General features: G+C 41.7%; 1 protein-coding gene across 2 annotated transcripts in view; it reads right to left on the reverse strand.

The window, feature by feature from the left end:
• pcdh11 (protocadherin 11) overlaps positions 1-14568 on the reverse strand; it is a 126474-nt gene that overhangs the window by 37508 nt on the left and 74398 nt on the right. For both annotated transcript variants that reach the window (XR_007192166.1, XM_048231388.1), the window contains exon 5: positions 11773-11971. Coding sequence is in view for 1 of the 2 variants with exons in the window: in XM_048231388.1 (XP_048087345.1) it covers positions 11773-11971 (199 nt within the window). In the remaining variant the exon portion in view is untranslated. The remainder of the gene's footprint in view (positions 1-11772; positions 11972-14568) is intronic.

Raw genomic sequence — 14568 nt, forward strand, 5'->3', positions numbered from 1 at the left:
GTGCTTGTCCGATTCATCCAGATGAGGCGTACACACGAAAGGCCCCACAGTTGTGCTCAGTGCTACAGCAAAAGAAATGGACTATAAAATATCCAATTCGAGAACACCTTGTACAACATATTTGCGGAAGAAAATGAACCAACCAAACACCTGTGGCAATGGAAACCTCGCAGTCCCAAATCCTGCTTGTGCCGTAACAACACTGATGTGCTTTCTTGCTGCGGTTCAGGGAGGTAAAACAAAGTAGCTCCCTGTCAACAGAGCTCATACAAAATTAAAAGAGGGAATGTTTGTATACCAAATCACCCCCCCCCCCAAAAAAAAAAAAAAAAAAAGTGGCACAATGAAAGAATGCCACACCATGTCTGTCTGCTAGAAGACACCAGAGCACGTGATTTCTTCTACATCCATCCATATATAGAAATAAATTATATAAAATTAATTGAGTAGACAGACAACTAGACAGATAAATAAATAAACAAATGCATAAATAAGGCCACTCTTTGCCACAAAAGTCAAACTGCAACAATGAGCCCCCATCTCCATGGAGCTTTGTTTACGGCTCTTCAAGCCTGCTCATTATTAACTTATAAGGCCATCCCAGAGGAGGCTGTATGAGGGGAGGCAGCTTGCGCTTGATGGAAAAACCACACAGTTTTGCTGAAGAGAGGAAGAGAGAGAGGCGCCTCATCCATAAGGCATTCAGCGGGGCCCGGGCAGACTGAGATGCTCAGTACCTGTGTGTTGCCATTGGAGACACTGCGTCTCAATGCAGACATGCATAATTAACTGGGGCTGGGGTGTGGGGGGGGGGGCACCGTGTGCAGAGGTGGGAGAGAGGAGATATATGGGCTGAAACACATCAAGGCTCCCCATCACCTCCAGTGCTTCTCACATCATTAGAATGCAAATCTACCATTTGAAGGACAAAACCCTCATCTGGCAAGCGCACGGTCGGGCCTTCCTTGGGCCAGTTGGGCAGGTGCTGCTGCTTATACCCCTGTGAAAGTTTCTCACGTCACGGGCCATTTTCAGCGGCTAGCCGCACACTCCGCCGTGCCATTTGCTGTATGGACCAGTGGTTTTCTACATGGACAGCAGGGCTGATCATCAATTATTATACCTCACTGGATCTAATAGGCTTTTTCCCCATCTATTCCACCTCTTGCAGCTATGGCCACGGGCAAGACAGAGGCAGAGGCCGCTCGGTGGCCCAATGCACCTGTAAGTGCAGTGACACCGAGCAGCACGGCATTAGGAGCACAGGGCCATGCCGCAAGACAACATATGCCCTCCCCCATGCCTGACCGTCTGAGCCAGCTGCACAGTCAAGGACACTGGTGCTGCCCGTGCTGGTGGCTCTGTGGGTGGTAACGAAGCTGCACTTTTTAATATTATAATCACAAGAAACTTGAGACAATAGCAATGGCCAATTTAATTATAAAAGGATTAATCATCTATAAATGGGTCAAATATTTTAATAACCTTTAATTTCCATCTTAATGTATTTGCAGAAAATCTAAATGAATGCCATAAAGCACACGGCCACTGTAATATTTAGTACATATTTCAATACAATAAACTGCTAATTACTGAGAATAGACTGATAATGGACTAAATTGGCACATTGTTCATATAATGCTAGCTGTTTCACTAAAATATCTGCCCTTTTCTATGGGCACAGACAGAGCGGCTTGACAGATGTTAGACAGTCAGGTCCAGTGGGAGTCACGGATGACTTGAATGAGGACAAATCAATGCAGCCAAGCAGGTGTTCACAGGGAACCAGGGCAGAGGGACACTCGTGGCTTGGGTGCAGGGCTTCTGGCTCTGACCGGTGGCCGTGTCTGCTGTTCCCAGCCCGGAGTGGCAGGCAGCTGACTGACCTCCCTGGTGCTCCATTGCCTTGAGGACCCACAGATGCTCCATGGAAGGAAGAAAAAACAGCAAAAAGGCACTGGGCCCTGCAAAGTTGACCAGAGCAAATGTGACGAATGCATCCACTCGCCTATGACGGGGAAAAGGCCCCACTGCCACATTTGTGTGTTCAGTGTCGGGGCCTCAAAAGCTCCTGTCATACGCTGTTAGCCCAAACATTTCCTGCCAAGGAACTTCTAATCCATCCTCCTCCACCATGCCACCACCTTCCCCCACCCCCACCCCCACCCGCAATCCTTTTTCCTCATTCGGCAAAGCAGCGGTGTTCCCACACTCCATCTGTCTGTGTTAGCGCCTTCTGAAGTCCTCCTTTTGTCCAGGAATACCAATTTATCAAAGAATCAGTGCGGGGCATTGATCAGCACACTGCGGGGTGTCACGCGCTAATCTGCCTCACGCATGCACAGACACACCTAGAGCCAATCACCCTGACCTGAGAGAGGATGAGAGACTGAACGCCAAGAAGCAGTATTTACTCATATCGGATTGTTCGTCCAAGACCAGGCCTGGTTTGCCACAGTTTCTACCATCACTCATTGTCAGGGCACAGTGTGATTTTGCATCTCCCAGACTCTTTTAAATGGGATGAATGGGAAAATCTACCTCTGATGTACAGAATGTTTGTACAGCCCTAATTTTTGCCATATTAAAAAATCATATTTCAATGTGTGAAAGCAGTGAAATTAATGAGAAGCAAAAAGCTAAAAAAAAATTAATTATGCTATTTAAATATTCAAATTGATTCTATTGCGGTGATTAATTGAACTTTAAATCCATTTTAATTATAGTTTCAAATGAAGAAAAATTGCTCAAGGATATGTATAGTTTGTTAAAAATGCATAATGAAAGACTGTGCTTTGGTGACTGCTATCTCTGAAAAACAACACTATAAGAGACATAACAGCACTGGATGTACAGTAACAATACCTGTCTTTTCTTTCCACAACCATCTTGCCTTTTCACTCTACGTCACCTTAACTTAGAATAATTCCATGTGACAGCAGTGGCTTCTTAAATGGCAACAGCATATGTTTGACATGATAGCCACGCTGTTCCGAGGATATAAGGACAATGCAGGTCAATAGCGTTATGGCGGAGACAGACCAAAAATACAACCCCTCAGCTGCTGAGTCGGTACAGCCTTCAGGGGACATATTGATGCTCGGTTATTTTGGTCAATAACTCCTTCTGAGCAGACCCATCTTTATCCTTGAAACTGTCTGCATGTGAAAAATGAGAAGGGGATGAGGCTGTGTATTTTAATCAATGCAGCACGCCATATCTTAAGGGAAACGTCACAGTGCCTCCCCCATAACCTCAGCTGCCTGGAGATCAGATGCTGATCAAAAAGGGATATAAGTCTTTGGGAGGGTTTTGGGAGTCTTTGCATGCTTTTGTTGTAGCAACAGAAAATATAGAAATTCAGCGGTAAGTTTGATTTTTTCTTTCTTGACAAACACTCTGGATGTAATTGGTCAGTAATGTTGCCTATGTTAAGTGCAAATGGAAGGGCTATTTACTTTTTTGGATTTCTTGAAAACATTACAGCTGTTTGCACTGACAGCAGCATTGAAATTGCTCGCTGTGCAGAGCAATTGGAGAGCCAAAGGGATTTTTACTCAAATTGTTAGGCAATGATTGGGTGCTCTCTCTCTCTCTCTCTCATCTCAGCACTCCCAAGCTAACAAGAGATTTCTGCTGAAATCAAAGGTAGAAGGGGAAGACTCAAGTCAGAGCAGGGTGAGGCTGCAGAGAATGATCAATATAAACATTCCACTTTTAAAAACATTCACATCTAAACTGCATTTCCTGCAACAAATAGGGAAAGAAAACACATAATACACAAACAGAACGGAAACCAAACCAGAGAGATGTAACTGGAATGTACAACCAAAGACAACAATAATTTGTAAATCCCAAGTCTTGTGCATCAACAGATTCCCATGCCACGCACAGCACCTCTTGTGCTTGGCCTTGTGCAAGGCAAGGGCCACAAACTCTACAAGATCTAAGTGTAAAAGAGAGAAAATCTTGTGAAAGCTATCTGCAACAAATGGCATTTAATAAAACATCACCATATCTATATTTCATTGGCTTTCTAGGACTCCCTGCCTTGTATGTAATCGAAGCAGCAGGTCTGGAGCATGCTACCCATGCTCTATGTTGAATCAATGAAACGGAGATATTGCCGGGCTACCAAACTGCACTCGATCTCAAAGGATTGCAAAGGAGTTTCCAGACAGCTGGAGCCAGTATTTCATCATCGCAACCGGGAACATGAAACATTAACACACTTCCCAGCCCTGGACATCCCGTGCTGCTCCTCACTCCTTTGATAATGAGCTGCAGTACATATTTCACTGGCATGAACACACCAACAGTGTCAGTGGGATCATGCCAATTGGACTGGAGGCAGTCGCATGGATCCTTTTGTTGATGTGCAAGTCACATAAATAGACGGTGGTTTGGCAGTGCAGTCAACTTTGGCAACTTGCAAACGTGGACAGTGGCCATGTTTGGTTCGGTAAGCGCACTTTAAAGATGTGTGAAGCTGGTTGTTTGCTTGTTTGACACCAAAATGAGCAGTTTGTCCCAACTCAAGCTGTCAGTGACATGATGGCACAATGGCTTGGCTTGGTCAAAAACAACGCTGAAATGGCAGCGGTCTAAACACATTGTACAGTATCCATTCAGACTCTCTTTTGTGCTGTATTTAAAATAATTTATACACCGGTCTTCCCGTGGCCAGATTCAAGATGATTTGTATTCTGGGAAAGGTGATTTCCATTTAGAAAATCACACTGTGTGTCAAAAAAATGATAGCTAGTTGTTAGCCAGAGTCTTTGTGGAAGCCTTTTGATGTTCCCCCTGCAGAGTTGAGCCCGCAGTGTCCGGAGATACAATCAAACGTGGCAGCTATTGATCCATTTCCAAACCAGACATGAGCCTTGCTGAACATGGTAACAAGTTCAGAATGGGTGTTTTAATTGTGAAAGTCTTTGAAAGGCCTTCTGAAGGCCCGTGACTGGGGAGAAGTTGAACCTGCGTTGTGCTTCTTTTCGCTCATCCATGCAGCAAATCAATTGACAAAGAGCTCTCATTCAAACAACAAAATTGAAGGATTTGTTCTTTCTTATTGGTGAAAATAAAGTAATGATGACTATTATCACTTAATATTACCTGTTCTCTCTTATTGGTGAAAATAAAGTAATGATGACCATTATCACTTAATATTACCTGATCGTTTAATTAATCACTTACTTATGAACATCCAATCCATGGATTTCTGAAATGTTTTCAGAAAAAGCCACAATGAGTGAGGTAGAAAAATAAATAACAAATCTTTGTTTTTAAAAACATCTTGGTGTAAAAAGTTAACTTAGCTACATTTACATTAGATATATTTCCATAAATATTGTATTAATCACACTGTGCAAGGTTGGGGTCTTACTCAGCTTTTCTCTCCTGCCCTTTGAGAGCTCAAACACCAATACTGACTGCTTAATTTACTTGAGGGCAGGTTTCTTGCATGACACTTTCCTGGCTCTTCTTAGGAAATAAAGGAGATTTCAGTGATTTGAGTTGATGCTCCAGATCAATAGCTTGTCTCCCAGAGACAACTCTCAGTGGCATTTGAACCAGACAAAACAGCATTCTCCTCTAGATCACCTCCACGCACTGAGCACATCCACAAACCTTACGGTCTCTGATAAATATACAAATTAAATCATTCAAATGTCTTAATGGCCAACCTGATTCCTGAATTACGAAAAAAAATACAGAATATAAAAAGGGCAAAGACATAGGTTAAGACAAACAATGCTCATTTACATCCATTGCTGGACCTATTAATGATGTTGTGCAAATTCAGGGAGACTTTAGAATAAACTATAGTTTAGTTTATAGAGTAAACTAACTTTTTTCTAATTAAGTTATTGTCTTGTTATCTTCTTCTTTCTTTGCTTTTTTCCCTTTCATATGTGACCATTACCATTTGCTACTTTGCCGGATAAAACTTGCCTTAGAAGCCGTTACATAACTGTTATGGAAAAAAACATGTCTCAATGTTAATGTAGAATGACTTTGTGATGGCGGATGCTTATGATGATTTAGCATTAATTAAGGGCATTACAGGGTGTTGGATGGATTTAGAGTCATGACGCATCAGTCAATGTCTCACTACTTATTTCCAATCAGAGTGTTTGGGGACTAGAGGCATACACAGCACCATGTCATTAAGTTTCATGTTCTTTCACTCCTAAGTGCTGAAGTGGTGCCATGATGCATTATAATTAATAACATTGTGTGTTTCCCACAGAGGGAAACTGGTCTAAGAATATACAAAATTAAATGTTGCTTAAGTCTCTGATAGGCTTAATCAACCACTTTATAAAAGACATAGCCTCTACAAAACAAATGATGTAGTACATTAGAAATATTCAGTTATTAAGTGATGATGCAATAGTGGGATAATACATCTCTTTCCAGGTCCAACGGCTTTCAGAGCTGCAAATCTTTCTCCATAGACAGTAAAATAAACTATTTTTTCTGCTATTCAGTCTAGCCTTTAAGAAAATTGTCATCCTACTACTCACTTGATGCCTCAACCTAATAAAATCCTATTTTTCGTGAATAATACCCTTACCCTTGATTGTATCATCTGGCTGCACAGCTACAATAATTACTCCGTTAAAGTTAAGCGGTTTTGTTTCACTCTTAATAAAACAGAAGTGATATTGACGACATTTACAAGTTGCGAAAACCGTCTGGTTGCGCTAGTAAACATTTTTTGAGGAAAAAAACTGTTGGATATGTGACATCATTATCATGGTATCAACCAACAGAACGGAAGAAGGAGTGGTTTATGTTGGAAGTTGTGTTAAATAGGGCAGATATTGTATTTGTAAACTTGTGACTTGCACGACCACCACCACTCCTAAATTATAAATAACAATAACTAGTCAGTGTTAACTAGGAACTAAGATTGTAAAACGACACTTCCCAAATAAAGGTTGATGCAAAAAAAATGTATTAGTACAATTTAGGCAATTAGGTCTACACAGACTTCCTCAAGTTTAATTATTATTTTTCTCCACACTCAGCAGGTTAACGTATTGAACGTTTCTTAGATAATGGCATGAGTGACCACTGTCTTACTGAAGTACTATAGGGTATACTGGCAGTTCACGAGGTGCATTTGATGCCAAGTTCCAAGGAGCTGCGCTCATGCCCTCCCTCATAGGTCACAGCGTAAGTCTTACATTTGAACTGATTATGTGTGGCTGTCACCTGAACTACAGTTGTCTGTTCACCATCAAATACTGCATGTTACATTGGAGGAATATTGACTGAAATCCAAGGTAAAACGACCCTTTTTAAAAAATGTGGACTTAATGCATGAAACGATGGGGCTATTTGGTAGAATGAATGACATCTGCACAAGGAAAGACCTCCTCCACATTTCTATGGCCATGCTGCTGACACTGTGAACTACAGTGGAGATGGCGTTAGTTACTACAGTGTGAAGTCGAAGTGCAAAGTGTATGCTTTAGATGCATATAAACCACAATTGGCAAAGAAATGCATTGCAACAAATGAACAAGCCATGGTCACTACTTTGCAATTTATGGATTTGTAGATATGTTAACATATCTAAAGCATATTACACATCGACTCCACACTGTACGGTACAGTACGTTTGTTCGCATTCAGATTTAGGGGCATCCTTTCTAAGCATCCCTCAGAGCAGTCACACAACATATGACATTTTCAATAATAAGATCTTTGTAATGGTATAGATATGGCTTTAATTGGAATAGATCCAATAAATATGTTTTATATGGATCACTCTTTACTTAAGTGCAGGATTGTGAGGAAAACAATAATAATTACCCCCAAAGACACTTAGGGAAAGTGTTCAATAAAACTCTTACTCTAAGACTGTGTATGATTAAATCTGTAATCTTATTAAAGATGAATGAATATAAAGGGTGGGTTTATTTTCATGGCAGATTTAGATATTTGAAAGACAAGGCATATGATGGCCATCGGAGGCCATATGGGAGAGATTAGGATATATTTTTTATCCCTCGATGACTCACACATACAAACGCAGTGCATTTAGCCACATGCTTTTAGGCCCTATAATGGAGGCTCCCTTCTAAGAGCAAATCCCGAACACTCAGTACTGTACAATACAATTGCAATATGGTTTCACAAATTGATTGGACCACAAACTGTGCCATCCAGAAGAAGTGGTGGATTTGATGTGAGGATTTCACCAAGCAGACATCATGGCTCTTAACTTTATCTAAGTGATTATGTTGTGTGCGGAAAATCCTTTGCCTTTAAAGTATTTTGTTTGGAGCACTGTGTTTGTAAAAAGTCATGTCATACCATATGTTGACGCAAAAAATATTGGATTTAAAATTAATTTGTTTATTATTTTGCTTTTTTTTTGCTCATTCGATTTTAGATAAGCTGTCTGTTTAATGCAAGCTCAACAAATCATGCTTGGCAACTTCACTCAAAGTGGACACCACTGATTACTTAAGCACTGCTCGCTGCAGCATTGACCAGAGGATGTCTTGAAGGGCTGTTAAAGTCATAAATCAACACATTGCAGTTTCTCAGTGGGGAAGATATATAAATATCCATTATGTAATTAATTCGACTTATTTGGACAGAAACAAACTGACTCATGCAATTATGAGACACACCATTAGGCCAAATTAGCTTTTGTGGTGATTTCTTTTTCTTTCTGATTTTCTCTACTAGACACTAGCTCTTGCATGTAACAGTCTTGACACAATTAATGTGATGCACTTTGCCAGAGTATTTGTAATTAGAGAATTATTTATGATTCCCAACAACTATGGCAATTAAATATTAAGGGTTTGCAGTTGGAGCGCCCCAATCTCAGACAGATGACACCCTTTTTCTTGTGCGGAACATTTCACGGAGCTACTCAGCATTCCAGAGTTTGTTTGAACAATCAAGATGACATGGGGAAGGGAGAGAGGAGAGAGAGAGGGAGAGAGGGGGGGAGGACGGCCTGTTCACCTGGAAGGAAGACAACAAATACACACATGCCCTGCCTCCTTGTTTCCATGGCGATCCAAACTGTCCATATATGTCTATGCATCCCGTGTTTTGATGTGCAGCACAAAGGTTTTGGTGACAGCCTAGAGGGATAGGTAAGACGGAATTATAATTGCTAATTATTTGTGCATTTTAATGCCATCTGTTACCGTGGTTGGCTGGGTGGAGTCGGCGTGTGCCATGCTAATTTGAAGCTTTTAGCCAGTGGGCTAGGGGCAGTGGCATGTTTGACAGGCACAGGGTACAGGGTGGCAGGAGTGGGACTGCTGACAGTCGGATAAAGCAAGCCCAGGAAGGAAAGCCAAAGAGGCCATAAAATGAATTGCCTCCCATCTCATAAATAATAGAAACATAAATGCCACATGAACTTTATTTCAGGAGTGGGTGGTCTAATAAAGATGCTGTTTTAAAGAGGAGTCAAGAAATTCATCGTCCCAGCAAGGCCGCATTGTCTGCTTTCTCACAGGTAGTTACTCATGGTGCGTTGACATCCAAGACCCAGACCACCCTTCAAAACATAAAAGCGTCGCGGTATCCTTTTTCTCTACCCCTATTCTCACTTTTCACTTCACCTTTTCCTTCTGTCTTCCTCTGCTCCCTGATTTTCCTCTCTTTCTGTCTTTTTTCTCTCCTCTCTCCCCCTCTCTCTCTCTCTCCCTCTCTTGTTCTCACTCTTTTCAAATTGAGACGACAAGATAAGCGATTGCCACAGCCACCGCTGCTTGCTGCTCATTGATAAAACCATATCTAATCCGTCTCAGGCTTCCTACGCCTCCAATGCACTCGTCTCAGAGTCTGTCAACAGAGAGCGGATCTATCTCTCCTTTTGAACCCTCGACTACAGTGTCAGGTTTTATCAGTGAACTTCTGGGCAAAGGAAATGGGTCTGAAAGGCTTGGTTGACTTCTATCCTAGCATGGCGTAATGTTCAGGTTCCCACTGCTCAGGCTGGAGGAACTTTTAAGGAACCCCTCAGTCTCACTGGTCTAGGTGACAGAGCTCTGGACTGCCCCCACAAGATGAATGCATGTCAAGATCCTATCGCGTTTACACTTGCACAATGGCCAAGCGTCTTTCTGAAAATGAGCAAAAATAAAAAACCGTGTGGTGTGTCCTTGATTTATCACAGCCGTGGTTGTTAATGTTTATGCATGAGACTGTCACTCTGGAAACTAAAATAAACCACCAAACGCTCCCCTGTAAGCAGACTACAGCCATTACATATTTTATGAAGAAATTAATAATTTCTTATTTTTTTGTCAATTTTGATGGGTGTAGTGAGATTTTGATGGACTGCATTTACATATTCATATGTGCGCTGCTATCTGAAACATATCTTTTAATGACAGCAGCCGACATCACTGTCAACAGTGTAACATGGCCATCACCGAACTAAAAAACAATGACTGCCTCATCTGTTGCCAAGCTCATGCAGTAATTCTCTTTGGAATGGTCCTTCACAAATATGACCATATGACAGCCATTCAAAATATTGGTTGCAGAAGTACAAAAACATAGGGTCTTTTTTTCATCCCCTTTCTAATACAAAGGGGATGATTTGAAGTAGCGGCCATTTAATCAGGACAGCATTCAGCAGAGGGGTTATTACCAAAGACTGGCTAGCCTCACAACAGCTAATCTCAAGCAGAAGATTACAAAGTCATGTGTATGGAAATAGCAGCGCCTACCAAGAATCACGGACACACAAACACACACACACACACACACACACACACACACACACACACACACACACATTCACATTCTCACATGCATTTCCAGTCACACACTGACACACCGAGCTCTGACAAAGACAGTGCTGCAATGCAGAGAGGGAGACATGTGAGTGGCTATTGTCTCATTTATGACCAAGACTGAAAGCAGATCTCCAGGTGAAACCCAAGCAATTTATTTCTCCTGTGTTCTGTCTTCCGCAAAAAAAAAAAGAGTTTGGGGGGGAGGGGGGCAAATTGTGTCGCCTCTGACAACTTGAGCGATGCTATGGTAATTCACCCATATCATTGATGTGTAGAACACAGAAAATGAAGAGATCTATGCTGATCAGAGTCACCCCACTGCTTTCTGATTATGGTGTGGAAATGGCCGCGGAATCAAAGCATCCTGTGCTGGCTTTTGACAGCTCCACTGCATTCTGCCCGCCAAATACCAGCGGCTTTTCATCACTGGGTCACAGAATGCGCCCGCTTCTTAATATTTACATGACAGACGATATCCATAAATCCTCGCCAGCACACAACTTTTCCCGCCGGTCATACAAATAGGAAACCATAAATCTAAGCGTTACCACTCCTTCTGCTTCGATCGTTAAGCAATCGTAGCAGGGAGCTCACTAACAAGCTTTCCTTACACACCAAGAGCTCACAGCCCACACCTGGCATTTACCACTGACCCTCTCTAACTGAAATTTTCAATCATTGTCATCACAGAAAATGTCATCATCACAACCCCTCAAACAAAAGAAGCCACTGCTGTTGTTGTTTTTTTTTAGTTCCTCATAAGGAATAAGGGAGAAAATATGGCGTGAAGCATCAAAGCACATCTGCTGTTTCCTAAGCGCCAGCCAACGGCTGAACTGATAGGCGTGCAATAACTGTTGCCACGTACCCGCGGCCTCGACGCAAACCTCTCATCCCCTGGCGTGGACCGCTGCCAATCCCGCCTCATAAACAGGCGAGGCCGGGCCTGGGTTGCGAATTAGTGGTCAGTACTCACTGGACTCGGGGTCGGAGTTGCCGTCTCCCTCGGTGCGGCTATTGGGCGAGGTCTGCTCGTAGTACTCCTCCTGCGGGAAGCCCAGGGGCAGGGGCTGCGTGGTGCTGGCCGTGCTGGCTGGATCGTGGTCCCCAAGGCCGCTGTCGCTGCAGCTCTCCTGAGAGCCGTCCGGAAGGTGAAATGTCACTCGCCGTTGCGTCTGCAAGAAGCACAAGAGATACAGACACATCAATGGTTGATCCGAAAAACAAACAAACGGACCTAGAAACAATATTTGGTGTTGGTGGTGGATGTGGTTCGATTTAAATATATGAGGGTCTCGTCTCAGTCAGTGTTGTTTGTTTTAATAAAATTGACTTGGAAGTGGATATGTACAAAGCAAAGGTAGGCCTATGCATCCCTTGGACATGAAGAAAAGTAAAAGTATCATGGAAAAGATTTTTTGTGAATATAATGTCCATTTAGGCCACTGAAATACAATACCATACTGTATCAATACCAAAAGACAAAACCAAAACCTACAATTATTACAACGGCCTATTAAGATGATCATTAAATCCCACAATACTTAAAACAAGTTAATCAGTCTCATTTTAAAGGTTTCTAATTAAAGGTTTTTTAATTAAATCTTAATGACTTTGGTTGGTATTGAGATGGGAGTCCGCTGTGGAAAATTCATCTCTGCGGCTTATTTTATTTCAAGTTTAACAAAGATCCAGACTCCACCACCAAACATTCACCCCCTGTGTGACTTCAACATCTGCTCAGATTTAAACTGATTGTAATTTGCCCACAGTTATTCTAAATATTCAGTGAGTTTCACCACGCTGAACCTGTGACACAGTGGCCTAGTTTGGGAGATGCAGAGGCTTTCAACTGGCAGGCCTGAGAAATGTATGTAGATTTTCATGTTCAAAGCTGGAACACACCATCTCTCTGGAGAGCCGGAGTGGTTTGTGTTCGTGACCTTTTTGCAGACACTCAATTTGGTGGAACTAGGGAAACAGCCAAAGGCAACTCTGAGAACCGACTTTCTCGATTCTTTGTGAAATTGGGCAGGAGACATTTTCCATTCTGTGTCGCAGGCATTAGGCGGTAAATTCAAACCATTTATTCTGCCTGTATTTCCCCATTGTGTGTCTGACTCTTTTTCTCTTCACTGTTTTCCTCCCCCTCCTGCACACTTAAGAAATAATTGCTCTTTGGCCAGGTATCAAAGAAGCATTTCATTCATCCCCAAACATCTTCATTTGCCACATCAGCAGTCACAGAAAAATTGACTTCTAAATAAATCAAATGATTTTTTTCTGTGACTACTTCAGCTAATGCAACGTTCTTTTGAGTTTCAGCAATCAGTGCAAATGTGTTTGTTGAGGCACACAGATAAACTCCTCAACGTCTTTTGATAAGGCAGACTGAAGAATGGGTGGCAGAGACATCTTGGCAGCAGATGAATGCCACACACTGCCAAAAAACAGATCTCAAAACAGCTTAACAGTGAAATTAACAGCTATCAGCAGGATTCCTCAAACAAAATCCTCACAATTAGTAGTCAGGGTGTAAATTCATTTTCTTAGGGTAGCTTTACTCCTCTTGTCCTCCCACTCCCTCTATAACATCAGACGTTCTGAGGCTTAGGAAAAAACACTAACAACTGACAAAAAACACACAGCCTATTGCATCACAGGCCTGCCTGACAATGAGATAAGATATACATATCATATATCCTAACACAAGACTGGTGGTCACACCTTTTTTGCACATAACAAGATTTTTAATCAAAATATCTTGTATTACAGTAACTGATGAAATGGCTATGTGTGTCTGACACACATAACATAAAGATTTTTTTTCATTTTTTTTTTGGCTGACTAAGCTTGTATTTGATACTAGAGAGCCTGGCTTGTGTGGTGTACAGTGTTGTAGGATAATGTTCCCTTTGTCTTGTGGTCTGTCACTGAAAATATACTGGTTTTAGTGCCACACTGTTCAATTGAAAACAGACAACAGTTGGTCCTGTTTTGCATTTTAGGCAAACATTTGTAAAACAAAATACACCTCTCCATATAATTTGTGGATTTTAACCAGGAGTGAGGCAACTGTTCAGTCCCATGAACTTGAACAGGAGTGGGTTGCTGGGTAGTTTACTGATGACAACAGCTGACAGAGCGACAGAATGTTGCATGAGAATCACGGTCTATTATTCACAAGCCATTCGAATAAAAATAAGGCATCACAACACCAGCTGTGATTTTACTTTTAATTACACTCTCATCAAACTAACAAGTTTGTGAGAGAGTCTGACCTACTCGCTGCTTTGAAAAGTTTACATAAGTCTCCTGAGAATCAAACATGGATTCCTTTTCTCCAAACTTTTTTAAAAACAGAGGCCAACTTCAATTGATCAATGGGACGCCAGTTATCAAAAAATCTATGAGAGGATTGCCAAGCCCCTGGAAATCAGAGACTGCTGTTGTGTACTTATATTGCAACTACTTAACATATTCCAGAATATAGTGCCAGAAATGATTAAAAACAGTTGTCAAGGACAATAAGGACAACCACAATTTTAAAGAATCGGGACTTTTTCAATCTAAGAAACCGCAGTTGGTCATTAATTGTTTCCCTCTTTCATCTTTCTGTAATGTTTTAATGTGTATATAAGTAAAATATATGCTTTTCAAAAGTCAATGTCAAGGTGTGTATGTTTTGTGAAGCATTATCACTTGTTTAAAGAACATGCCAGAAATCAGCAAAGCAAACACAAGCTGCTGGAGGAGATATCAAGACCAAACA

The sequence above is a fragment of the Alosa alosa genome, chromosome 21 (assembly GCF_017589495.1).
Source record: "Alosa alosa isolate M-15738 ecotype Scorff River chromosome 21, AALO_Geno_1.1, whole genome shotgun sequence".
NCBI lineage: Eukaryota > Metazoa > Chordata > Actinopteri > Clupeiformes > Clupeidae > Alosa > Alosa alosa.